Source organism: Plecotus auritus (assembly GCF_963455305.1).
Source record: "Plecotus auritus genome assembly, chromosome: X".
Lineage (NCBI taxonomy): Eukaryota > Metazoa > Chordata > Mammalia > Chiroptera > Vespertilionidae > Plecotus > Plecotus auritus.
In genome coordinates this window covers 29,267,974-29,294,599 of record NC_137784.1, presented here as the reverse complement: position 1 = coordinate 29,294,599, position 26,626 = coordinate 29,267,974, and the positions used below count along the sequence as shown (strand labels likewise).

Below are 26,626 nucleotides of genomic sequence, written 5' to 3'. Positions count from 1 at the left end.
ACAGTTAGAGCATTGACCCATGCACCAAAGGGTCGCGGGTTCGATTCCTGGTCAAGGGCATGTACCTGGGTTGCATGTTCTCTCTCGGCCCCAGGTCAGTGGGAGGCAACCAGTTGATGTCTCTCTCTCATTTCAATGCTTCTCTCTTTCTCTCTTCCCTCCCTTTTACTCTCTCTGAAAAGCAGTGGAAAAAAATATCCTCAGGTGAAGATAACAAAAAATAATAATAATTGTTATATATGTAGCTAAACTATCTTTACAATTATATTATGAACATCCCTATTAGTAGAGGTAATCTTTTTATTTTATTTTATAATTTCACAGTACCTGCAATGGTGCTAGATATTGCATTCCACACTTTAGTGATTACCTTTTTTAATTACAGGTTTAAGTCCTCTAGCTTGACGTTCCGGATACTGAGGAATGTGGATTTCCTTGGGAACATAAAAATATGCTGGAAGGCTTACTTCTGTTGCATATAAAATGGACTTAGGCTGCTTTAACTTTGAGATATTAAAAAGCATACAAGTCTGCAAATAAACAGAAAGAAAATTTGGAATGTAATTCTCTTACCTTTTAACTCTAAAACACAAAAGAGAACATTACCTATTTTGACTCTATATTTGGGGGGAAATCAATCAAGGAGTTGAATTTGTTCATTTCTTTAGATACATTATTATTTAATTGGGGGGAGACAACACTAACCCGTTTCATAGAATTAATGGAGCCATCCTTTATTGAGAGATGCTCAGTGTCCCCTGTTCTAATTCTTTCAGTGTTGAGGAATCCATTCCTTCAGGAAGAAACCATTCCATTGGTGAACCGCATTGAGAAAGTACTTTCCTCCTTGAATTGATCCCTGTGTACCTTAACATCTACCCATCAGTTCTAGTTCTCATTAGCAGTACACTTAGTCTCCTTTCTTATGCTAGTGACAATTTTGTGGGGGAAAAGACAGAAATAAATATACACACACATATAAAACAAAGTCCTGCCCCTCTAGAGACCTCCAAACATATCTTTTAAATAAGTATGATATTTTTAGTATGATATTTTATGATAACCATTAGTTATATAATGTAGATTACAACTCACCCCCCATACATATGCTACTCAAGACACAATTGAGTTCAATACTGTGCTTCCTAAAATAGAACAATGAAGAGAAACCCAGCTCTCTGTGTGTGAACCAAGCATGGCAGAGCCCAGAGGTAGGCAACCATTTATTTTGATCTGAATGCTATACTACTAACAACATAGTACTGACCAAAGGTTAGACTAAGCTTTCTTGGAGCCAGACTACCCACACTTAAATACCCCAACTCTAAGTAAACTTGGCCAGGTTATTAACCAAAGGCACAAAATCATCACTTGTAAAATCTATAATAATAAAAGGGTAATATGCTAATTAGACTGGGTGTCCTTCTGGATGTCCTTCCAGATGAAGCCAGAGCTGCAAGGGAAGCCTGGGTCTCAGGTGCTAGAGGCAAGTCGGTGCCGGTAGCTATGGGAAGGAAGGCCCACTCATGCACAAATTTCATGCATCAGGCCTCTAGTATGGGTTATAATAGTACACACTGCCCATCTCTGGTGCATTTAAAGTATAAACAAATGCCAGGTACTTGGAGCATATTTTAAGAATTCAATAAATATCGGCTATCATTATCATCATTGTCATCGTCACCATCATTATCATCATCATCACCATATCATTACTCATCAAAAATAAATGTTAATGCCTTTAGCAATTATCTCATTCACTGGGTTCATCTATATATATAAAAGCTTAAGCGACTGAACAACCGAATGACCGGTCGACCAGTCGCTATGATACACACTGACCACCAGGGGGCAGACACTCAACACAGGAGCTGCCCCCTGGTGGTCAGTGCAGTCCCAGAGTGGGAGTGTCACTCAGCTGACTGACGGGCACCAGAGGCAGGGCTCATGGCTGGTGAGTGCTGCTGTGGTGGCGTGAGCCTCTCCCAATAGGGACTGACGGGGCACAAGCCCAAAGCAGGCACAGTGGGGCCAGGATGAGTGGAAGTGGCAGGCAGGAGTTGCAAGCGGCATTGGACTCCTGGTTTCGGCCCAATCCCCACAGGCCACGCCGAGGGACCCCACCGATAAACAAATCCATGCACTGGGCCTCTAGTCTATATATATAAAACCCTAATATGCAAATAGACCGAATGGCAGAACAACCGAACAACTGATCACTGTGACATGTGCTGACCAGCAGGGGTCACACACGGAACATGGCAAGTGTCGACAGCAGAATGCGGAACATGGTGGGCATTGGCTGCATTGCAGGTGAGCGGGGGTGCCAGACCAAAGCAGGGCACCAGTCGCTGTCATTGGGGCGAGCCTCTGGTGGTTACTGAAAATTCTTTGCTCTCACGTGCCGCGGTCTCGCCAGGCACTTGCACATGCTACTGGTGCTGGCCCTGCTCACAGCCGCTGCTGGTGCCAGAGCTGCTGGTTGCACCCACTTCTGGCACCCAGTGCCAGCCCCAATAGCTCAGTGCCATCAGCAGGTGGGAGCGGCAACTGCCAGCCCTGATCACCCCTCAGGGCTTCTCCACCTCCCCCTGCTCCTGACGGGCGATCGGGGCAGCAGCTGCCATTCACACCCACTGATGGCGCCAGCCCCACTTGCACGCACTGCTGGTGCCAGCCCCAATCGCTCCGCGCCGTCAGTGCGTGGGAGCATCAGAGGCGGGCGTGGGGCTGCCGGCAGACAGGGGACAGGGTGCTGGGGCGGGAGAGGCTGGGCGGGGCATGGAGGATGAGCTGAGACCTGCCCCTGTGCCCACCACAGCCTTGTAGCCCCCAGGTCCTTTCAAGGTGCATGAGTTCATGCACTGGGCCCCTAGTTATCTATAAAATCCACAATAATTTTTTCCCCCACAAAGTCACATTTTCTACCTACTTTATTTTGGCAACTCAAATCATGTAAATCCTAAAATTTAAATTAATTCAATATATATTTATCATTGTTTGGGTTTGGTTCAATTTTCTAGTCATTTTGAATAGATAATCTATTCATATCAGCATCTAGCTCTTTATCCTAAATGCATATTGTCTGCCTTCTAGATCTTCAAGTCATTCAAAATAATATAGGGAGTCCCCAAAAAATGTATATACATTTTAACAGCTGATAACTCACTTAATATTCACTCCTTTTTAGAATTAACTGATTTGAAATAATGGATAAAGCCAGACTAAGCTTTGAACAAAGAAAATTTATCCAAAGTGCCACTAGACTTTTTTTATGGGGATACATAAAAGATAAAGTTTACGGCACAAAACTGGCAACAGTCAATGATTGAGGGCATACAAACACCGAATGAAATGATTCTTGATGTGTGCGATTCCATTGCTTCACATTATCAGCAGTGCCTGGACCAGAACAGTCATCAGTTTGAAAACAGGCATTGACAAAAATAAATTATTCATTTCTGTAGATTCTTTTAAATTTTGAAAAAGAACTGTAGGTTAATAAACACTGACTCAAAGTGCGTATATAATTTTTGGGGACACCCTGTATGTGACACAGACTATCTTCTTGACCAAACTCTAGTCAGGCTCCTCTAAACTGTTTCTCAACTAGGTCTCAACTGTGGCCTAAAAACTGCAGTCACAGAAGTAGACATTTATGAGATATGAGAGGGGGTTGACAGAGGTGATCTGGATTTGTTAATTGATGTGTATCTGCAGTTACTTCAGAAAGCTTGCAATTGTAAATCCTTTTTCTCCCCTTTGAGAGGTAAATCTTCTATCACCCCTCCCCCATAACTGTCTTCTCAAGGACCTCAGAACCCTCTCTTTGAAATGCAAACATTCAAAGAGATAATGCTCCCAGTCAGCTTAGTACCTTGCTGCAACTTGCATCATTACTCCAGCCATAAAGATTCTGGAAGTTTGTTTCTCCTGCAGATAAGCATAAATTAACAAATTTCTCACAAAATTTCCTCTCACTTCTTGTAGATGTCCACTTCTGTGACTCTGATCAAGTCACGGATTCTCCCTACTAATTCTCCCTATTTATTTTTTCTTATCCTCCCTTTAAGATGCCCAGTTACTACTGCACAAGTCAAAGTTGAGTTAATTTCATGCTGGATCCTCCTCCCTGCAGCAATAGTTACTGAATAATAACTAGTGCCCAGCATGAATGTGAGAACAAGAAAAAAGGCCTTTCTTTTTTCTTTGCTATAGCATTCTACAATTTATGAGAAGCACCTGGTAATTAAATCCCAAGATTGTTAGCTCCTGTGATTCAAACAACCTGGGTTCAAACTGCAAGACAAGTTACTCTCAAGGCTACATTCTTGTATACACCTCCCTGCTGGTTTACAACTCAGGGATAATTAATAGAAAGTTCCTTTCTCCCTCCTCTTCAAACAAGCCTCTTTTGAACTCTTCATAACTTTTGCTCTGTGTACAAAAAGAGGCCACATGCTAACATGACCAACTCAAGGAATGCCTACTGGTGGCCTCTGCAAACTCAGAGACCAAAGGTAATCACAAAGGATGGTCTGAAATTAAACCTTTCAATTAAAAAGCAGTCTGTGATAGGTAGTCAAGTCCTAGGCTAGTAGCTTCCCTTTCAAAGGTCAATCTTTACCTTAACTGAGCCTATTATCTTTTTGCACCCAGGATAACATACCTTTGGAATGTCAGGGTAATTTCTAACTTCCATTTTTTTCTGGACCCCTAAGGGAACAACCAATGCAACAGGCAGAGACTACAAATTCCCTCATTGTTATTGTTATCGTGTAAATTGTTGACTATTAACTATCCTGTATCCACCTATGTAAAAGAAGTATGTGTCTATCATTTTACTTTTTACCCAACACCAGAAGTTTCCCCTTTTTTGCTTTCTACCACCTCCCTAATCTATCACTAATGGATTTCATGTAACCCACTTACATCTCTTTCTTTGATGGTAATTTATAAAAATAGGTGGAAAACTGCCAGTCTCAATGCATTGAGATTCTGCTTCCAGTAATTGTTGACAGTTTGGCTCAAGTAAGCTGACAAAAATTCTGTACAGGTTTGAATGTGTCTTATGTTAACAGCTCTAAGAATGTTCTATAGGCTTTGGAAAAATACTGATAAGACACCTCCTTAGGACATCTGCCTAGAACTAACAAAGACAACCTCCCTGATGTCTGCTCAATTTCAGCCCCCAAATCCTCCTCCCTTCCTAGTCACCTCGCCAACAGCAGATATTAAAAGAGCAGGCCACTGTCTATTTCTTTGCCTTTGTATTGATTAGCCTTTTCCCTTCTGGAAAAGTAAAATAAACTTTCTCTCTGCATCTCTCTCTTTTAGTTGTGAATTCTTGGAATCACCAGCCCCAAACCATAACACCCAGCTTTAACTTTCACAATATCAATAGGATTACTTTATGACTTGAAGGTCACTTAAATTATACAAATACAAAAACTTGTTCTTTGCCCTTCCAAATCCTCACCAAGAAGACCTTTCAGGTTTCCTTTAAAAAAGATATCCAACTTCAAAATTCTGATGATTTTTCCTGCTATTTATTCTGGAGTACATAGCATGGTTTTAAAACATAAACGTGAGAAAGCTAATAGGAAATATAAAGAACCTACCTAGTAAGCCCTGAAACTTTCCAACATCACTGAGTATATCATTAAAGTTGTTTTATTACCCTGACTGGTTTGGCTCAGTGGATAGAGTGTCGGCCTGCGGACTGAAGGGTCCAGGTTTGATTCTGGTCAAGGGCATGTACCTTGGTTGCGGGCACATCCCCAACAGGGGGTGTGCAGGAGGCAGCTGATCAATGTTTCTCTCTCATCAATGTTTCTAACTCTCTATCCCTCTCCCTTCCTCTCTGTAAAGAATCAATAAGATATATTTAAAAAAATAAAGTTGTTTTATTAATGACCAGAGAATATGAATTCAATAAATGAGTGCTAAGTGTCATAAATTCATGCTCCTGACAAAAGATAGTGTCTCTTACAATATATAAAGTAGATACACCGTGTTGCCATTACTCTATAGATATATCAAAACTCAAATTGCACATTGTCATGTAATAAAAAATGAGACAGGCCACTTTTCTACATTTATTCAATAGATTTAGTTTTGAAAAAATATATTTCAGGGTTGATTTTAGATTTTGTTATGCAGTTATTTTATGCTATAACAGAGCATCCTAGACTTTCATTTATTACTTTATACAAGTTCATGGTGATAGACAAAGAAGAAAACATATGAGCTGGAGAATATACAGAACAAGGAAAAGAGTAGTAGATTGGGAGATGAAAACCTGGGCCCATTTCTATTCTGTCATAAATCATTGGTGTGAATTTAGGGCACTATATTACTATTTTATGGTCTTGGTTTACAGGTCTGTAAGAGTAAGAGGTTGGACTATGTGTCTCTGAGTGTCTTTGATTTGTTTTCCAGCTTTAAAATACAATAATGCCTCTACCCTCATCTGGGTTGTGATCTCTGCCCAATTCCTGAGGTTAGTCATTTTATGCTTCACTCATCCAATTTTTTGTACTATAAATGCAATCCTATTTGTTCTATATTTCTTCGTGGGGCCATCAAAATAATTTGAAAAGTGCACATAAAAGCATTTTGGAAAAAAGTGACAGTCTTTTTTGCCCTAGCCCATTTTGTGGATAGAGCATCAGCCTGTCTGAAGGATCCCAGGTCCGATTCCGGTCAAGGGCACATGCCTGGATTGTGGGCTCGGTCCAACGTGCAGGAGGCAGCCAGTCAATGATTCCCTCTCATAACTGATGTTTCTGTCTCTCTCTTCCTCTCCCTTCCTCCCTTAAAGCAATAAAAAATATATATTAAAAAAGTGACAGCATTTTAAAAAATTATCTTGTTTATTGTTCTGCTGGAAAAAAGTAATAGTGTTATTGTATTTAAGAGTACACAACAATTGAAAAGAAACCTTTATGATTAGATGGATGTAAGCACAATAAGATATGTCTAAGTTTTGATTTGGTATAGTTGGCTTTTCTTAAATTGACACATTCAACTCTTCTCTAGTTATCTTCTACACTTAGAAGAGTTTTTGCTGAAATAAAAAATGCATGGTATTCAGGGAAGTCAAAGAAAATACTAATCTTCAGGTGAAAAAAAAACTTTCAATTTTTAACATTAGGGACCACTTAAACCATTTCAAATGTAATTATTAAAAAGCCAAAGGTTATTAAGAAATTAACATTATTATCATTTTTACTCCTAACAACAAATTCAGAGAAGTATACACATATGGATACTCATCCTGCAAATACGAAAAGGAAACAAGGATAAGTAAACAACAAGATGACCTTGAGAAAAATCAGGACATGAGGCAATCTGGATGGACACCAGCCTATACTGTGAGGACTTAAGGTTTAAAGTGTCATTTGTTTGTTAAGGGCCATGCTCAAGCCAATAAAACAATGACAGCACCTTTCATGCACAAGTCATTAAGGGGTAAACAACAAAAGAAAAAAAATTAGATTTCTAGGAATTCATTGTTAAGCATACATAAAAATAAATCTTACACAAAACATAATTTGATAAATGCAACAATAAAAACAAAAACTGTGCTGGGTTCCAGAGACAAAGCTAAAAGAAAGGGAGAAAGATAGAAACCATATATGTGCATAAATAGTAGAAAGATGATCCATGGGTAAAACCCATCCCCTCAAGCATACGACCCAGCAATCCCATTCCTGGGTATATATCCCAAAAACTAGAAATGATGTATTTGCAAAGATATATGCACCCCTGTGTTCACTGAGGCATTATTCAGGGTGGCCAAGACATGGAAACAACCAAAGTGTTCCGAAATATAGGAGTGGATAAAGAAGATGTGGTACATATACACAATACAATACTACTCACTCATAAGAAAGGATGAAATAGTGTCATTTGCAACAACATGGATGGACCCTGAAAACATTATGTGAAGTGAAATAAGTCAGACAGAAAAAGCTAAGAACCATATGGTTTCACTCATATGTGGAATATAAAACTGAAACTCATGAACACAAACAGCAGTGTGGGGGTAGCCAGAGCAAGGAGGGTCGGGGAGAAGGGATTCCTAATATACGGTGACAGGATAACTTTGGGTGGTGGGCACACTGCAATATACAGATCTTGTAACATAGAAACCCACACCTGAAACCTATATGTTCATGTTGACGAATTAATTTAATTTTAAAAAGAAAAGAAAATATAAGTTGGTAAAGCAGGATCTCACTAATAGTATTTGAGCAGATCTGAAGTAAATGATATCTATCCTCTAATATCTAGAAAAAAGTAACAGAGGAAGTACATGGGCCATGGGGAGCATCCCTTGGGCATGTGAAGAATAGCAAGGAGGCCTGTGCTGAGGAGTGACCTGAGAGAATGCGCTCCAGAGGAAATGTTGAGATCAGGGAAGTAGGAGGGACTGCCTAGGTGGGTCATGAAGACCAACCTAAGGGTATTTATTGGTTTTTATTCTGACATGAACTGGCACACCAGTAGAGGAACAATGTAAACAGATTTATACTTTAGAACAATCACTTTAGCAGCTCTGTGGTAATTAGACTGTACCTTATTTCAATTATAAAATTGAGTTCAAACACAATAACAGAGTCTATAATCCAATCTAATAAAGAGGTAATATGCAAATTGACCATCACTCCAACACACAAGATGGCCACCCCCATGTGGACACAAGGTGGCCGCTACAAGATGGCTGGCAGGGGAGGGCAGTTGTGGGTGATCAGGCCTGCAGGGGAGGGCAGTTGGGAGGGACCAGGCCTGCAAGGAAGGGCAGTTGGGGGCGACCAGGCCTGCAGGGGAGGGCAGTTGAGGGTGACCAGGCCAGCAGGGGAGGGCAGTTGGGGGCAACCAGGCCTGCAGGGGAGAGGAGTTGGGGGGGACCAGGCCTGCAGGGGAGGGCAGTTGGGGGGGACCAGGCCTGTAGGAGAGGGAAGTTGGGGGGAACCAAGCCTGCAGGGGAGGGCAGTTAGGGGTGATCAGGCCAGCAGGGGAGGACCATTGGGGGGGACCCAGCCTGCAGGGTAGAGCAGTTTGGGGTGACCAGGCTGGCAAGTGAGGACAGTTAGGGGTGACCAGGCCAGCAGGGGAGGCCAGTTGGGGTGACCAGGCCTGCAGGACAGGACAGTTAGAGGCAACCAGGCTGGCAGGGGAGGGCAGTTAGGGGCAATCAGGCCAGCAGGGGAGCAGTTAGGTGTTGATCAGGCTGGCAGGGGAGTGGTAAGGGGTGATCAGGTTGGCAGGCAGAAGCGGTTAGGGGCAATCAGGCAGGCAGGCAGGTGAGCAGTTGGGAGCTAGCAGTCCTGGATTGTGAGAGGGATGTTCCAGATTGGAGAGGGTGCAGGCTGGGCTGAGGGACACCACCCCTCCCCCATGCACGAATTTCGTGCACGGGGCCTCTAGTAATAGTAATAACAATAATAACAACAACAATGCCATATATAGTGTACTTATTGTATACCAGGTATTACACTAAGCATTTTACATAATTATCACACTTATTTTCCATAAATTATTAATATCTCCAGATTAAAAATATAAAAAAAAAATTTAAGTAACCAGCCCACAGTCACACATGTGGGCAGTGTTAACGTCTAGATTCTCAGCCTGGTCATCTGATCCCAGGGATGATCCTCTCTGGATATAAAACAGAATATCCCGGGAAACTTTTAGAACATATCCCCACCCACTTGCTTCCAGAGACTTGTATTTAATTATTCTGGAGTGGGGCCTGGGCATTAGTATTATTTTAAGTTTTCTAGATCATTCTAACATACAGCCAGAATTGAAGACAACTGTGAATGAAGCAGCTACAGTGTCATGCCAAAAATTAACAGTATGCTTAGTTAATACTAATTTAGTTATTACTACTAAAATTAGAAGTAATGCATAATTAGTACAATGCTTTCTTGCAGATTTGTTTTTAATGAGAACAAAAGGTAAAAAACTACTGATTTGTCTTTCTGGGGAAAACCAGCATTAATCCTTTTCTCTATGTTATGATGAAGTAATAGCTCCGTATATTTTTCAAGAGAGAATAATTTAAGTGCATCATCTGTTCATTCCCACCTCGACCCTGGTAAGCCCCAGGATGGCAATGGCTACGCGGATGCTACTGCTTTCCAGAGTGCCTGTGATCAATCTCCGCTGATACTCTACATCTGACATCTGCTGCCGTGCTGCAAAAGCCAATGCCTTCTCCTTGGCTTCGTTAGTCAGTGGCAATATAAGGTCCATATCCAACGTATGACAGGGTTTGCATTTCAAATACAGAACTGGATTGTCCTCATCAAGCTCTAGGGTGAAGCAAAAACATTCATGGCTGCAATGATCATTTATGCCTTTGAAATTACCATTCAGGATGGATTTGGGAGGTTTGAAATATAAAACGGAAGTTGTGGTCTTTATTAAATAGAGTAAAAATAGATAGGTAACACATTTCTAGTGGTATTAATTCAGTAAGTTAAGAATAAGTCTTCAGGAATTAAAGATATTTTCCTGGTACTCTCTAAAAAGAGTTCTAGTCAAATGGTTCTTTCATAGAAACATCATCAACATGATAAAACATTCAGTGACCTGGAGACTATTATGCTAAGTGAAATATGCCAATCTGAGAAAGACAAATATCACATGATCTCACTTATTTGTGGAATCTAATGAACAAAATGAATTGACTGACAAAATAAGACCTGAAGAATGGAGGCATGGAACAGACTGAAATACCTCAATATGGGGTTAGGGGAATGAGAAGAGATAAACCAATGAACTTATATACTTATATGCATAGTCCATGGACATGGGCAATAGATGGTGAAGACCTGGGTGGGGGGTGGGGCTGGGAAGAGGGGGGGAAAGGAGACATCTGTAATAGTGTCAACAATAATATATATATATATTTTTTTAAATTCAGTGACCATTGTGCTCCTATCAGTGATTGTAAGGTAGGAGTAGTAGAAATAAATGTAAAGAAAGACATCTATCAATGAATGGTATGAACTAGAATTTTCTTTCACTAACAACTTTATACTATAAACTAGAATGTTATATTACCAACATAATAAAGTTAAAATCTAATTATGTATTGGATAAACTTGCTATGAGGAAGCTTAGGTAAATATATGTGGAACAGTCCCTTCCTTCAACATTATAAATAAAACTAGACGCCCAGTGCACAAATTCGTGCATGGGTGTGGTCTGGCTGGCCTAGCCCCAATTGGGGTGGATCAGGGCTAGGCCTGTTGGGAGGAGGAGATGGCGAGAGGTGAGCCCGCTAGGGGGAGGGGCTGTGGGCAATTGGCTGGTGGGCCCCACCCTCGAATAGGGTGGGGGGGTGCCGATCAGGGGTCAGCAGCTGGGAGAGGCGCAGTGGGAGGTTGGCCAGCCAGCCCCACCCCCGATTGGTGTGGGAGGGTGATCAGGGGCAGAGCTGGCTGGGAGGAGGGCCTGTGGCTGATCAGGATGGTGGGATGGTGGGGGCCCACCAGGGGTGGGGCTGTCCGGGGGAGGGGCCACAGGCAGTTGGCTGGCCGGCCCTGCCCCCTTCTGGGGTGGAGGAGACAATTAGGGTTGAGGCCAGCCAGGGGGAGGGGCTGCAGGAGGTTGGCTGGCCAGCCCTGCCCCTATTGGGGTGGGGGGCCGATCAGGAGTGGGGCTGACTGAGAGGGAAGGGCCATAGGGGGGAGGGTTGGCCGGCTGCCCTGCCCTCAATCAGGGTGGGAGAGGCTGATCAGGGGCAGGGCCAGCTGGGGGAAGGGGCCGCAGGGGGTTGGCGGGGCCCCGCAGGGGGTTGGCCGGGCCAGCCCTACTCAGAGATTGGGCGGGTTCGCTGGCTGCAGTAGGCATCATAGCAACCAGTCATTCCAATTGTTATGGTGTACCAGTTGCTGGCTTTTTATATATATAGATAATGCATATGTATACTCTACCTTCTGGAGAACATGTGTAGTCATATAAATTTAAGGAAGTCATTGCAGGTAGTTTGGAAGGCAAGGGGGCCATACCTTTTCCTTCCACAACGTATACTAATTCTCCAATCTAAAACACAAACACAATAATATTAAATTCTGAAAGCTCAGAAAAAAACTTAGGATAAATCTTTCTTCTGTGAGAAGAATGTGCATGCTGTAAAATCATCACTGCATTGTGCATTTTTAAGCAATACATGCCCTAAATTTGTGGAGAAAGGTAAGGCTTAAATATAGCCCTCCATAATATGGGAGAAACTCTGCATGAAACAGACCATGGAGGTGGCTTAAAATCATCCCAGGATGATATTGACAGCAGTTGATCTTTATAGCTACAAATATCCACCGCAGACTTAAAACAAATAGACAACCAAGCAAGAAATAGTGTTTTTTTCCCTTAATTATGTAATTTATTGTTGGAGATGAGTGACATCATTTTTGCAGGGTATGTGAGTCCCCCCAAGAGTCTATATTTTAAAGTACAGGTTTTCTAAATGTCCTTTGATGGATGATTGGATAAAGGAAATGTGGTATATAAAGAAAACAGAGTAGTATACAATGAAATACTGTTCAGCCTTAAGAGAGAATGAAATACTGCCATTTGTGACAACATTGATGGACCTTAAGAGTATCATGCTAAGCAAAGTAAGTTAGATAAAAAAGGACAAGAACCATATGATTTCACTCATATGTGGGATATAAAACAGAAAGCAACAAATGAACAAAGAAAACAAACTTATAGATAGAGATAACAATATGTTGGTTACCAGAGGGGAAGAGAATTGGGGGGAGGATAAAGGAAGTCAAATACAAGGTGACAGAAGGATAGACTGGATGGTGAGCACACAATGCAATATACAGATGGTGTATTATAGAATTGTATACTTGAAACCTATATGATCTTATTAATCAATGTCACCCAAGTAAATTTAATTTTTTTAAAGTACATGTTTTCAAAATGAGCACTGAATTTCTGAAGATCTTTTAGAATAAATAAGTAATTAAAGGAAAAATACAAAGTCTACACAGAGAGGGTGAACATAAAAGTGGGGTCAATGCAAAGGCATCAACATCATATAGATAAAGATTAATAGAGGTGGACAAGCCTAGTTTTATTCCTGGCACTGTCATTTATTAGCTACTAAGCCTGAGACAAGTTTACTAAAAGCTCTGTGTTCTGGTTTCTCTCTCTGTAAAATGGGATGAACAATATTTCTTCATTTTAGGAACCTAGAGATTAAATGATAAGGAAGAGGAGAGAGGGAGTCTCAAAAGACATATCATGCAATCACAATGGATGACTATCATTTAGATCTTAATTCTGAAGTAACCTCAAAATAGGAGCTCATGACATGCCACTCCAAAATACGCCACTTTCGTATATTGATTATTTTGAGCTGAAGGCACATGAAAAACGGCTAATGCAGGGAAAGGCTTTCTCTGAACTCCCTGTATCTGCCTAGAGACTGATCCTCCAAAAGGAACTCAATTGTCATAAATCCAAAAAAGACTCACTCTTTTCACAGGAGAAGAGACTAGAAGTTGACACTGTACCCAGACAAACTTTGCACAAACTATCATATCCCCCATCTGTTATTCTAAAGTCCCATTCATGTTACCTAAAAATCATTTACTCTCCTAAGTGGCCAACATCCCCTCCCCACTTTCCCTAATAAGATGGTATTTAAGCTTGAATTCTAAGTTACATTGGGAAGTCACTCAGTATTCCTGAGTATGTCCCATGTATACATGAAGTATACATCTTAATAAACTTCTATTTATTTTTCTCTTGTTATTTTTTTTATTATGGGATAGGGGTCATCAGCCAAGAACTCAGAAGATAGAAGAAAAATTATTTTTCCTCCCCTATAATTCAAACAAAGAAATTTAAGAGAAAATGACAAAACAACAACAACACATACAGTCATGAGGCAATCAGGAAAATACAGAGTGGCCAGATTATTATGATCTCTGAATGCATAATAATCTGGCCACTCAGTGTATATCCTATATAATAAAAGGCTAATATGCAAATTGTCCCTTCAACCAGGAGTTCAACCAGCAGGCAGGCCGGCCAACCGTGCATGTCCCCTCCCCCTGGCCAGGCTGGCCAGACCCCACCCATACACGAATTCATGCACCGGGCCTCTAATATATATATATATATATATATATATATATATATATATATATATATATACACACACACACACACACATATATATATATATATATATATACACACACACACACACACACACACACACACTGAGTGGCACGATTATTATGCGTTCAGAGATCATAATAATCTGGCCACTCAGTGTATGAGCAATGCCTGGATGTTTGATGCTATTAAGAAAAAATATTATAATATTTTTAGTAGTAATTATATCATGGTTACAGGGAAATTCTTGTTGTTGTAGAGACAATTCTTGATTTATTTGTGAATAAAATGATGTGATGACTGATACTTGTTTCATTATAATCATGACACATATTTTGCATGCACTGTTGAAGCTGAGCAAAGGGTACCAGGGAGAATTTATTATAGTTTTATTTCTACAACTGTGTATCTTATATTTTCCATAATAAAGTATTTTTTAAAAAATGTGTATGTCTCAAGAAGTAGGATGATACTACCTAAAGATGTAGTATGGACTACGGGAGGTAACATATTAATTAGGAATCTAAGCCTTTGCTTGGCACTCACCAGGCACTTAAGGGATTCATTTAAATGGAGTAGGACCATTTTCAGAAAGCAGGCTTCCAAAACCTTCAGGGATATATAAATCACCTAAGGATATTGTGAAAATGCAGTTCTAACTCAAAAGATCTAGGGTTGAGCCAAGATTTGAGAGAATCAATGAAAACAAGGACTGGCAAATTTAGGTTTAAGCCACACAATGGAAAATCTTGTACCAGAATGGATGTGTGATAGGCATGCAACTAACCACTATGAAAGCAAAAGGAAATAAACCTACCTATGAAGCTGGGATGGTAACTAGTTTGAGCTGTCCCATAATCTTAAAACAATGTTAACTATATGCTTGAGAGACTACTCCAAAGATATCTTTGAACAAGCAGTATATGTAAATAACTTAATGGAAATTCATCACAGAATAAAAATACATATTCCAAAATATTATAAAAATCATAGGTAACAAGTAAAATGGCAAAAATTAAAAATTAATTTAGAAACAAAAGGATAAATAATTTCTGATTGTACAGTCAATTTATTTATAGCTTCATTATCCTTCCCAATTGAGATTTATTTATAATAAAATTAATTTTACCATCTACTTTCAAATGATAATGTTCTATGAAATTTTATAGTTTATAATTCATAATTATCTTCAATTCATGCTGATAAAAGGAGTATGGAAAACTTATAATATTTTAGATTGTTCAGCATTTAAATCTGTGCACTCTTGGTTATAATTAATACATTATATATAATTTTCACATAGTAATTATTCTTAAACAGCCATGTAATTTACAAACATAAACCCAAGCTAGCAATGTGAACTGTGTTTTGTGTGTGCATGTTTTACTGCAAATACAAGTGAGTGATCAATATTGATGTAAAGTTTTCAATGATAATTCAAATAGAGTACAAATGCATAAGTCAATAGAGACTAGAGAAAGCAATATATTAATATTTATTTTAATTTTACCTTTTTCTCATCCTTATCGTTATCTAAAAATCAGTTGTTTTACCCAATATATTCATAAGAAAAAACTCAGAGAGTATAGTTATCATAATTGCATGTTTTTTTTGAAACCTGATCTATAGCTTGTCTACTCCATGAAAATAAATACCAACCCATGAGGGTTGGTATAAAAGGAAGTAACTACTATTTGCCGGAATATTTTTCTTAAATATAAATTTTAAACAGCTTCCTAGCTTATGATTAGCTAATGGAAATATCAGTAACTAATAATCCATTAAATTCCATTTAAATTCACATATTATAAAGACAATATATTACCATTTCTCAAAAAATTATTTTGTCTAACTTGTTCACTTTGAATATATTCCTTTTACTAAAAAAAAACTAATGTAATTGAAATAATGCATGTTTTGCCTATGTCAAGAAATCATTCAGGAACATAATATGTAGAAATATCAAATTAGTTCCCTCTACTTTTCTTGAAATAAAATCAGACCAGGAAAGAAATACAAATGCAAAGAACACTTTTAAAGTAGAAAAGCCCCTTACCTTCCAAGTCTAGAGGCTGTGACAAGAGAAATGAAATTGTCTGACAACAGACACTTGCCAATGTGAGCTATTCTAATAGTCACCTGTGACATTTCCTTTCTGCTCTTAATTGATATTTACCAGTTGGCATGTTTACTTAGGTTTATCTATATATATAAAAGGCTAATATGCAAAGTGTCCCTGTGGGAGTTCAACCGGGAGACCAGGAGTTCTATTGCTATATTTTCCAGGAAGATGTCACTGACCATGGCCAATTGTAAGAAACCCTCACAAAAGATATTTTGTTCTTTATGTACATTTAGTTAAATGAAGTCCTCAAATAATAGTTGCATGCAATGTTACAAGACGAGCTTAATGACTCAGAAAGGAGAAACACAAAAACTGAATTGGAAGGAAAGTTTTATTTATAACTTTGCCACTAATTAGCTGGATAACCTTGGACAGGTCATCGATGCCCTCCAGATACAAATAACCACAATCTTAAAAAAAAAATTTTTAAAGGATTTCTGAACATAAAATCACCATGTTGTTCCACAGTTCTTAAATTATACTTTTTTATCTTGGGCCTAGATATTACTAGGTTTTATAATTTATATATTTGAATTGGCTGAAAAATATTATACTATTTTGATGACAAAACAGGTATGTGAGAGCTAAGCTAAAATTCTAAAATCTTAAATTCCATGCACTAGAGAAGGATCACTAATCATTGTAGATAATTATTTGATTTTGCCATAATCTATCTAATAATAGAGAAATATGCAAACTAGCCTGGACACCATAACGTCACAACCGAACAGCAGGGACCTGAGGCTGCATGGTGCCTGGCTAGGCTGAGGGACCTCAGGCCATGCCCCCAGCCCCACGGGGTTTGACGGGGGCTGTGCCCCTCGCCCGGTGGGCCTTGATGGGAGACCTCAGGCTGGGCCCTCCACCAGGTGGAGCTTAATGGGGGACCTCAGGCCACGCCCCCCTGCCCCAGCACTGGGAGACCTCAGGCCGCACCCCTCGTTTGGCGGGGCTTGACAGGGGACCTCAGGCCATGCCCCTCGCCCAGCAGGGCTTGATGGGGGACCTCAGGCTGTGCCCCTGTGCCCAGCAGGGCTTGACAGGAGACCTTAAACTGCACCCCCACACAGAGGTGCTTGACAGGGGTGGGGCCGGCTGGGTCTGGGTCTCATCCAATGGGGGTGGGGCCACCCTGGTCTCAGTCTGGTGCAATTTTGAGGCACGTGGGTGGGCAGGAATGCAAGTGTCCCTCCCAGGTCCCATGTGGTTCAGGGTTCAGGTTCAGGGACAGGTTCTGGAGGAGGCCGCACACAAATGAAAGAGACTAGACAAGAAAGTATAAATTTGGGAATTGGGGGCCAGGCAGGAGCCCAACTCAAGGGGAAGGACTTCACTCCGCTCTGGCCTTCCTATCCCTTTCATTAAGACTATGGGATACACCCATAGCCTTTAGGCAGGCAATTCCAATAATAGCCAATCAGCAAGAATTTATATAAAACTAAAAGGTGGAAGTTGCTTTAGCTACCATTGTCTCAACTAAATAGTGGGTGGTTGGCTGTGACCTTTCAAAGCTCAAGGTCTCCAGCCTTCCGAGTTCCGTGTCCACACCTCTCTGCTAGTGAGGACAATGGGCAGGTTCCAACACAGGGGCTTGACTCTGGGTCCCGTGGCGTGCCCCAGACTCTGACAGGAGGTAGATTTTCATATACATTTTACTAATTTCCTTTCATCTCTGACACTTCTATTATAGAGAAAGGGAAAATAGCAATATTACAATATTTTCTCTAAATAATTTCCTTTTAATGTGCACAAACTTTGTGCACCAGGCCACTAGTTATAATGTAAAACTGACTAACAAGAATAATCACTGTTATTTTAAAATACTATTTTTCATAGAATGATTGAGCTAGGAGACTCAGTATAAAAAATGTGTATGCCTACACTAAAATTTTAACATTCTTAATAATATTTTAACACAATCTTAATTGCATTCCTGAGAGATCATTCCACAAACATATTGAGAAGACAACGTATATATAAATGGCATAAAATATGAATTAATTGTTTAATAAAATATATAATATGTTATAGGAAAACACCTCATCCAATAAGAGGAAGCTGGGCCTAGAAGTCATCTTGGCAATGAAATTAACAATCTCACTTCTCATTTGTCACCACATTTTTTTCAGAAGTTTCTATTCAAGTTTTAGCCACCAATTTGCTCTGCAAGTAAATGAAAATTTGATTTCCTTCAAGTATGAACATCACTCAAACTGTCAATATGATTGATCATTAGGGAAAAAAGGGGACGTATGAAGTAATTTCAAATATAAATATTTTTGTAAAAGATTGATCTTTATATATATACTAGAGGCCCAGTGCACGAAATTAGTGCACTGGGGTGGGGGTCCCTCAGCCCTGCAGGCACCCTCTTGTAGTCCGGGACCCCTCGGAGGATGTCTGCCTGCCAGCAGTCAGACATCCCTCATGCAGTCCGGGGCTCTTGTAGTCCGGAACCCCTCGCTCCTTACCACCTGCCTGCAGTGAAGGAGGGAGAGGCTCCCACCACCGCCGCTATACTTGCCAGCTGTGAGCCCGGGTTCTGGCTGAGTGGCACTCCCCCTGTGGAAGCACATAGACCACAAGGGGGCAGCTCCTGCATTGAGCATCTGTCCCCTGGTGGTCAGTGAGCTTCATAGTGACCGGTTGTTACACAGTTCAGTCAATTTGCATATTAGGGTTTTATTATATAGGATTCCCCTTTTCATCCTTTCTGTCTTCACTGCTAGTAAATGAAAAGCAGAAAAGAGCAGAGAGCAGTACAGATTGCAAATATCCTAGCCAGTCTCAGTCTCCAGTTTCTATTTCCAACTCTTAATCTACTCTGTTTAGACTCCAGATATGTTTCTAAAACAAAGATGAAATTAGGTCATGCCTATGCTCGATACTTTACTGCTTTCAACAATAATGATAAACATAAATTATTCAATTTTAAATTCACTGCCTCCTCCCTCTTTATCAGCCTGACTTATTCATCCAATTCATTTTCTGTCATTTCCAACAAACTATTCACACAATTGGCAATTCAAGTGTCCATGAATTTCATGCTTAGCTGTTTTGCCTCATCTTAGAATTTTCTGAGCACACTTCTCTCCTGCCCAAACTCTGTTTTACTGGAAAATTTCTACTCATCCTCTGTGAGCAAACTTTCTACTAATCAACTACCCTTGCCTCTTCTATAAAATAGAAATGCACTCTGACATCTATTCAAGAAATGGTCATAAGCTATGTTGGAGAAATGAGTGGACATGCTCCACTAAATAGAACACAATGAACACAAGGAGATATTATGTCTTGCAAAGGACATCTTGATGAAGGCAAATGAATTGTGGCTTGCTGTTAAAAAGCATGAAAAATAACATAAGCCACTCTCAAATACTACTCAGTCCCCTCCAGCTATAGAAATAGCTTTCATAAAACTGCAGATGGTTTGCCTAAATGTAAAATTACATACAGATTTTAGCATAAAATAATTTAATGTTTTTGCCTTTGCAGTCAATAAAAATAAGCAAAAATCAGTATTATTAAACTCTACATTAATTATTATTGAACAAAGTTGAAAATTTATTGTAGAATATTGAAAAATATACATAATAGATTCCAAAATGGTGGTGGAGTAAGTGGAAGCTACATTGACAAGACCAAACTGGAAATACAATTAAAATACAAAAAAACCACCCTGAAAAATCAACTGAAGCCTAGCTGGAGAAATCCTGATAACCAAAAATGGAAACTGGAGCCTGCATAGAGACTGGTAAGAAGTGCAGAAGAAGGGAAAGGCTGGACAGGCTCCCACAGTGACCAGCTGAATTTTTGGAGGGATAACTCAGGTGTGGGGAGTTCAGCCTGAGAAACCTGATGTCTATGCCCCAAGCTGAGCTCCCCAGCCCAGAGCACCAGAACTGAGAATGGTGTCCACATAGCATTTGGCTTTATAAAGCAGCAAGGTTGATGTCTTCCAGTGAGACATGGCTGGAAATGCAGGCACTTTTTTGAAGGGCCAACACAAAAAATTTCATGTGCAGCCACTCATCTTGGCCTCCGATAGAGGGAGAGAGAGTGGAATGGAGCTGTGTGAGCAGAAGCCAGGTTTTGGGGCTCTGGGGTTAGAACTCAGAGGGCAGCCTCTCTGGTTTCCTATGCTAAGTAATTCCCTCACACTGCAGAGAACATCTTTTTCCAGTCAACCTTTGATATCCAGGCACCTATGGTCAATACCATGAGGCTAATCAAAACTGAGCATCGCCATAGCCAGTTTGGCTCAGTGGATAGAGTGTCAACCTGCAGACTGAAGGGCCCTGGGTTCAATTCCAGTCAAGTACAGATGCCTGGGTTGTGGGCTCGATCTGCAGTGGGGGTTGTGCAGGAGGCAGACAATGATTCTCATCATTGATATTTCTATCTCACTCTCTCTTTCACTTCCTCTCTGGAATCAATAAAAATATATATATTTTTAAAAATGAGTGTAAATGGTACTGAAGGAAAAGGCAGGTTTCTGGAGGCCTTGAGTTTGCCTGATCTATTCCGGACCCCAGGAATAGCAAAAGCAGACCCTGGTACACATTTTGATCCTTTCCAAAGGCACCCAGCACCAGCAGATGGGTCCACAAGTTGTGGATTGCTGATAGCTTGAAACAGGGTACTCAGGGCCAGTCATATACAGCATCTGACATTGTCCTGCACTAGAGATTGGGACTCGTAGCAGATCTACCTAATACATAGACATAAACCCAAGGAGGCAGCCAAAATTGAGAGACAAAAACCAAGGCCCAGATCAAAGAACAACAGAATTATGTAGAAGAGCTAAACATTTATCAGACACAGATATCAGAATAATGATTGACAAAGATGCTCAACAGCATGAGAAAAGATATAGTAACTATGAAGAATGACATAGCATGAATAAAGAACACAGTGGAAGGAATACACCACAGATTAGGAGAAACTGAGGATTGCATCAGTGAACTGAAGACAAGGTAGAAAAAAATCACTCATTCAGAGAACCAAAAATAAAAAAAATAAATAAAAGACAGGACAGCTTAAAGGAGCTGTGGGACAACATGAAACATAACAATATTCACATTATAGGAGTGCCGGAAGGGGAAGAGAGTAAGAAGTAAAGAATGTGTTTGAAGAAATAATGGCAGAAAACTTCCTTAACCTGGTGAAGGAAAAAGTCACACAAGTACGGAGGCACAGAGAGTCCCAAACAAGAAGAATCCAGACAGGCCCATGCTCAGACACATCATAATTAAAATGCCAAAAATTAAAGACAAAGAGAGAATCTTAAAGGCAGCAAGAGAAAAGCAAACTGTTACCTACTAAAGAGCTTCCAAAATCCTGTCACCTGATTTCTTAACAGAAACTCTACAGACCAGAAGAGAATGGCATGAAATATTCAAGGTAATGAAAAGCAAGGATCTGAAACCAAGACTACTATATCCAGCAAGGCTATCATTCAAAAAAAAAAAAAAAAGTGAAATAAAGAGCTTCCCAGACCAAAAAAAAAAAAAAAAAAAAAAAAAAAAAGCTAAATGAGTTTATCACCACCAAGCCAGCACTGCAATAATGCTAAAGGGACTGCTGTAATGAGAAGAATAAGGAGAGAGAAAAACATAGGCATTGAGCATTAAAATGGCAATAAATAAGTACCTATCAATAATAACCTCAAGTATAAATGGATTAAATGCTCCAATCAAAAGACATAGGGTAGCTAATGGATACAAATACATGACCCAATATAAGAGACCCACCTCAGAACAAAAGACTCACACAGGATGAAAGTGAAGTAATAGAAAAAATGTTCCATACAAATAGAAATGAAAAAAAGCTGGAGACAATACTCATATCTGACAAAATAGACTTCAATATGAAGGCCATCACAAGAGATAATAAAAGTCACTACATAATACTAAAGGGATCGATTCAACAAGAGGATATAACCTTGGTAAACATATATGCACCCAATATAGGAGCACCTAATTATATATATACTAGAGGCCTGGTGCATGGATTTGTATACATTGAAAGGAAATTAATTAGAAGGTGGCCAGCGGGGTGGGATTGGGTGACACAGGCTGGGCACACCCTAGAGCCAACCTCCTGTGGTCCCTCTCCAGCCAGCTGCACCTGGGGAGGCGCCAGGGCTCGAAGGGCATCTGTGGAGTAAGCAGGGTCCTTCTGGCAGGTGGGGTCCCTCGGCCTGGCCTATAGGGATTGGGCCGAAACCGGCAATCTGACATCCCACAAGGGGTTCCGGAGTATGAGAGGGCACTCTGCAAAGTTGCTGTCACTCAGCAGCTCCTGCATTGAGCGTCTTCCCCCTGTTTGTCAGTGCACATCATACCTACCGGCCGGTCAGCCAGTTGGCCGGTCACTTAGCCTTTTATATATATAGATATTAAAAATACTTCTATAGGACTTTAAGAGAAAGAGCAATGGGAATAGAGTCATAGTAGGGGGCTTTAACACCCTGCTGACTTCCCTAGATAGATCTTCCAGGCAAAAAATTAATAAGGAAACAGAGGCTCTGAATAACACACTGGATCAGATGGATTTAATTGACATTTATAGAACAGTTCACCACAAAGCTGCAGAATATACAACTTCTCAAGTGCACATGGGTCATTCTCAAAGATAGACCACATGTTAGGACATAAAATAAGTCCCTAACAAGTTCAAGAAGATTGAAATCATATCAAGTATCTTCTAAAAACATACATAATAGACAGGGAGAATGAAATGAGTGATAGTGCAAGAAGTCAGATGAGTATTTCCACTTATCTATGCAGATATAAAGGGAATGGCCAGAGTGACATACAATATATAAACAGCTAATATGGTATAGCCTTAGACTAAATTGTTGTAGATTATGAATCAAAAGAAGGCCTTGCAGGGTTCTATACCTGTGAATGGACACCATGTCCTTTCCAACTTTCTATTTGACTTGTAAGGCTGAAATTCTCTTTGGTATTTAGGGACCTGGTGTGGGACTGGACTAATTTGCATAAATTGCTCAGAGATGTGAACTCCCATCTTGGCTTCCTCAAGTTATCAATATTTGGACATTGGTTTTGATTTGTTCTGATGTTTTGTAGATAGAAAGGGCAATAAAGGACTGGAAGATAAATCTATCAGGGGAGAGAAATAGTCCAGCTGGGGTCAATAAAAAGGCTCATAGGTTGGTAGGAGAAGGCTGGTTAGGCCACAGCAAGTGACCACAACTGGAACGCCCTCTTAACCCAGGCCCCATCTTAAGGATCCCTGCCGGATGCCACTGCCTCCCTTACATGGATGTTCCCAGCAATGCCAAGTGATTTCGCATTTGGAAACCTAGGACTACACAGAGCAGGCATTCATTTACATGGCCACCACAGTGAAAGAGTCCCAGGGTTGTGTCAAGACATTGCTTTGTGCTTTGCAGTGTTTGTGTGCCTTGTATGGGGGTCTGCCAACCACTCTTCCCAACAGACCCAATTTCTCAGGGACTAGGTGGGTCATGATTTAATCTACCCAGCCACACAGAGCAGAAATTTATTTGGATTTTTGGCACTTGAAAGCATTGTTTTTTACAACTTTTGTAGGTTTTCCCTTAAGGTAAGAAATTCATGAACACTGATTGTAAGTTTTATAAAACTCTTTCTTTCAAACACCTGTCATACAATTCATTTCATTTTTTTTATATGTAAGTGTGAATGAAACAGCCAAAGTAAAACAAATGGCTTTTCCTTGATAGTAGTGTTAGTAGAAATGTTTCTGTTTTACACATGGAAAGCTGTCAAATTGAGGCCTAATTACTTTCCAGTTTTCAACAGGTGGTTCTTAAGGGCAAAGCAGTATTACACATTAAATAAGAATAGGAGCTAACAAGGTGGACTTAGATATTTGATTATTTATTTAAGTGTGTAATTACACATTTCAACATAATTAGAAATACATTTGAATGTGTAAAGTAATAGATGTGTTTTTACATAAGTAAATGTAATTCAATGCAATCATTTACATTAGGGGCATTATTTCTCAATTCATAGCAATGTAACTTTATGATTATTTATCTTAATATTTTTTTCTGACAAGGGCAAATTATCTATAATCAAAAGTCATGTTTTAATAAATTGAGATGCCAAGTGTAATTCTATTTAGATAAAATTTATGGAAGCAAATACTAATATTCCAATAGTCTAATTTAAAAAATAAAATCAATATCCTTACTATGCTATTAAGAATTAACCCTAGCATTTTTATAGGGGTATATTACGAATTTATATGAAAAAGGAATTGTGAAGCATTTGAGCAAACTACTATTTTTCACAAACTTTAATGCAGAGGAATTCAGTTATATCCTGAACTCCTTTGAAGTGAATAAAAAACAAGACTTAGCATCAGTATAAAACAGCAGTTTCTTCCAAAATGGTAATTTTAAGTGTAAAACTAGACTATACTTTACATATTTCACAGGCCATATTATTTTTCAGATGTAAATAATCCTATAGACACCAGGTAAATATAATACCTTTTTCTAATTGCCATTATTTCATTATATATACATTCAAAATAGTATATAACTGATATATAATTTATTCATATGGGACTATATCCTGGGGGTTATAAGTTTTTTCCTCAGGTTAACACATGGTAGTGTCTTTGTGAAAAGGAATAATGACATAGAACTTTCCTCTAGAGATAATCAATCTCAACCTCCCTCCCTCTCTCCTTCCTTTCCCTCTCTTGGTCCTTCTCCTTTGCTAGCTTTAAAGAAGCAAGACATATGGGATCCCTGATCCACTAGGAATTGAATTCTGCCAACAACTTGAGAGAAACTGGAAGCAGCTCCTTTCTCAAATGAACCTCTGTGGAGAACCCAGCACTGGCCAATCCCTTATTGAAAACTTGATAGGCCTTAAGCAGAGGACCCTTCTAGGTCATTTCTGGACCTCTGATCCATTAAAATTATGACATAATACATTTGTGTTGTTTTAACCCTTTCCGTGTTTGGAAATTTGTTATGCAACAATAGATCAATACACATAGGGCCACAGCAAGGTTAGGCATGCTTTCACTCTGCTTCCATGGAACTTCCTTAGGCAGCCATTATAGAATGTACCCACCACTAATGTAACTCTGCATATTCTTGAGGGTAAGCTCTTTGTTTAGCTACTAGAGGATTAAGATAGTTATCTACGTTTCTAAAGTCTTCAGCTGCCATCAAGTCCCCGGTACTAATTATTCCATCAGAGTGTCAGGCCAAGATGCAAGTGTACACCACAGTTTTGTCCTCACCATTTTGTTACTAAGGATAATGATGCAGTAGCGTATCTGTATGTCAAAGGGAACAAAGGAGAGCTCCAGGCTTGAAGTCCCTTTTGGTCCTGCTCCCAGGTGAACAGTCGGTGATGGGCAGAAGAACTCTCTGATGAAACTGGACCTAATTGCTGCCAAAACATGAAGCAGTGTTTGTTTACATATCATTGTGTAAGTGTCATTCAAATAAAGCAGCTGTTTCTATTAATGATTAAAGTTTTCGGATGAATCACAAAAATGTTCAAAGCATTAGCACACAAATTTAGAAGATAATACATATATTTGTTAATAAAAGTACCGGTGGCCCTAGCACAAGCTTGATTTAATATAAAATGTATAATTATGATGCGGTATTAAAGATGTTTAATAAATAATTTCTTTACAGAGGGAACTTCACTAGTATTTAAAATTAGCTTCATATACAATTATAATCATCAAAGTGATCATCAAAGAATCTTTACAATTTTGGAGGACTATGTAATGGTTCACATTGCAGGAAGTAGTAGAAAACTTGAACTGTTGGTTTTAAAACATGTCCACACATTCTTCCACATTTCCTTGAATGTGGTGATATGGTAGGCCAGTCTTAGTGATTTGGTCCCAATGAACAGTATGCTAGAATGTAGCAAAAGTCAAGCAGTGTGACTCTGGACATCAGATCAGAAAATGTAATACACCTTCTTCTTAATTATCTCTCTTTCTTGGTTCTCTTGCTTTTAGAATCAAGTTGTTATCCTGTGAGGAAGCCTAGGACACATGGAGAGGCCAAATATAAGTGTCCAGGCCAATAGCCCCACCTGAGGTACCAGAAGAAAGGCATTAGTCACCAGACATGTAAGTGAGGAAGTCTTTGGAATGACTCAAGCCCCAGCCTCGATCTGACCACAATTGCAAGAGTCACGTTAGCTGAGGCCAGGCCAGTCACCTCAGAAATGTGAGAAATAGCCCTAACCAGTTTGGCTCAGTGGATAGAGTGTCAGCCTGTGGACTGAAGGGTCCCAGGTTCAATTCCAGTCAAGGGCATGTACCTTGGTTGCGGGC

General features: G+C 39.8%; 1 protein-coding gene across 1 annotated transcript in view; it reads right to left on the bottom strand.

The window, feature by feature from the left end:
- Window positions 1-26,626, bottom strand: part of CFAP47 (cilia and flagella associated protein 47) — a gene marked incomplete at both ends in the record, with an annotated part of 517,322 nt that overhangs the window by 171,485 nt on the left and 319,211 nt on the right. Inside the window, 4 exons of the mRNA XM_080652339.1 lie at window positions 371-530; window positions 10,102-10,328; window positions 11,958-12,066; window positions 25,565-25,716. Of these exons, the coding sequence (XP_080508465.1) occupies window positions 371-530; window positions 10,102-10,328; window positions 11,958-12,066; window positions 25,565-25,716 (648 nt within the window). The remainder of the gene's footprint in view (window positions 1-370; window positions 531-10,101; window positions 10,329-11,957; window positions 12,067-25,564; window positions 25,717-26,626) is intronic.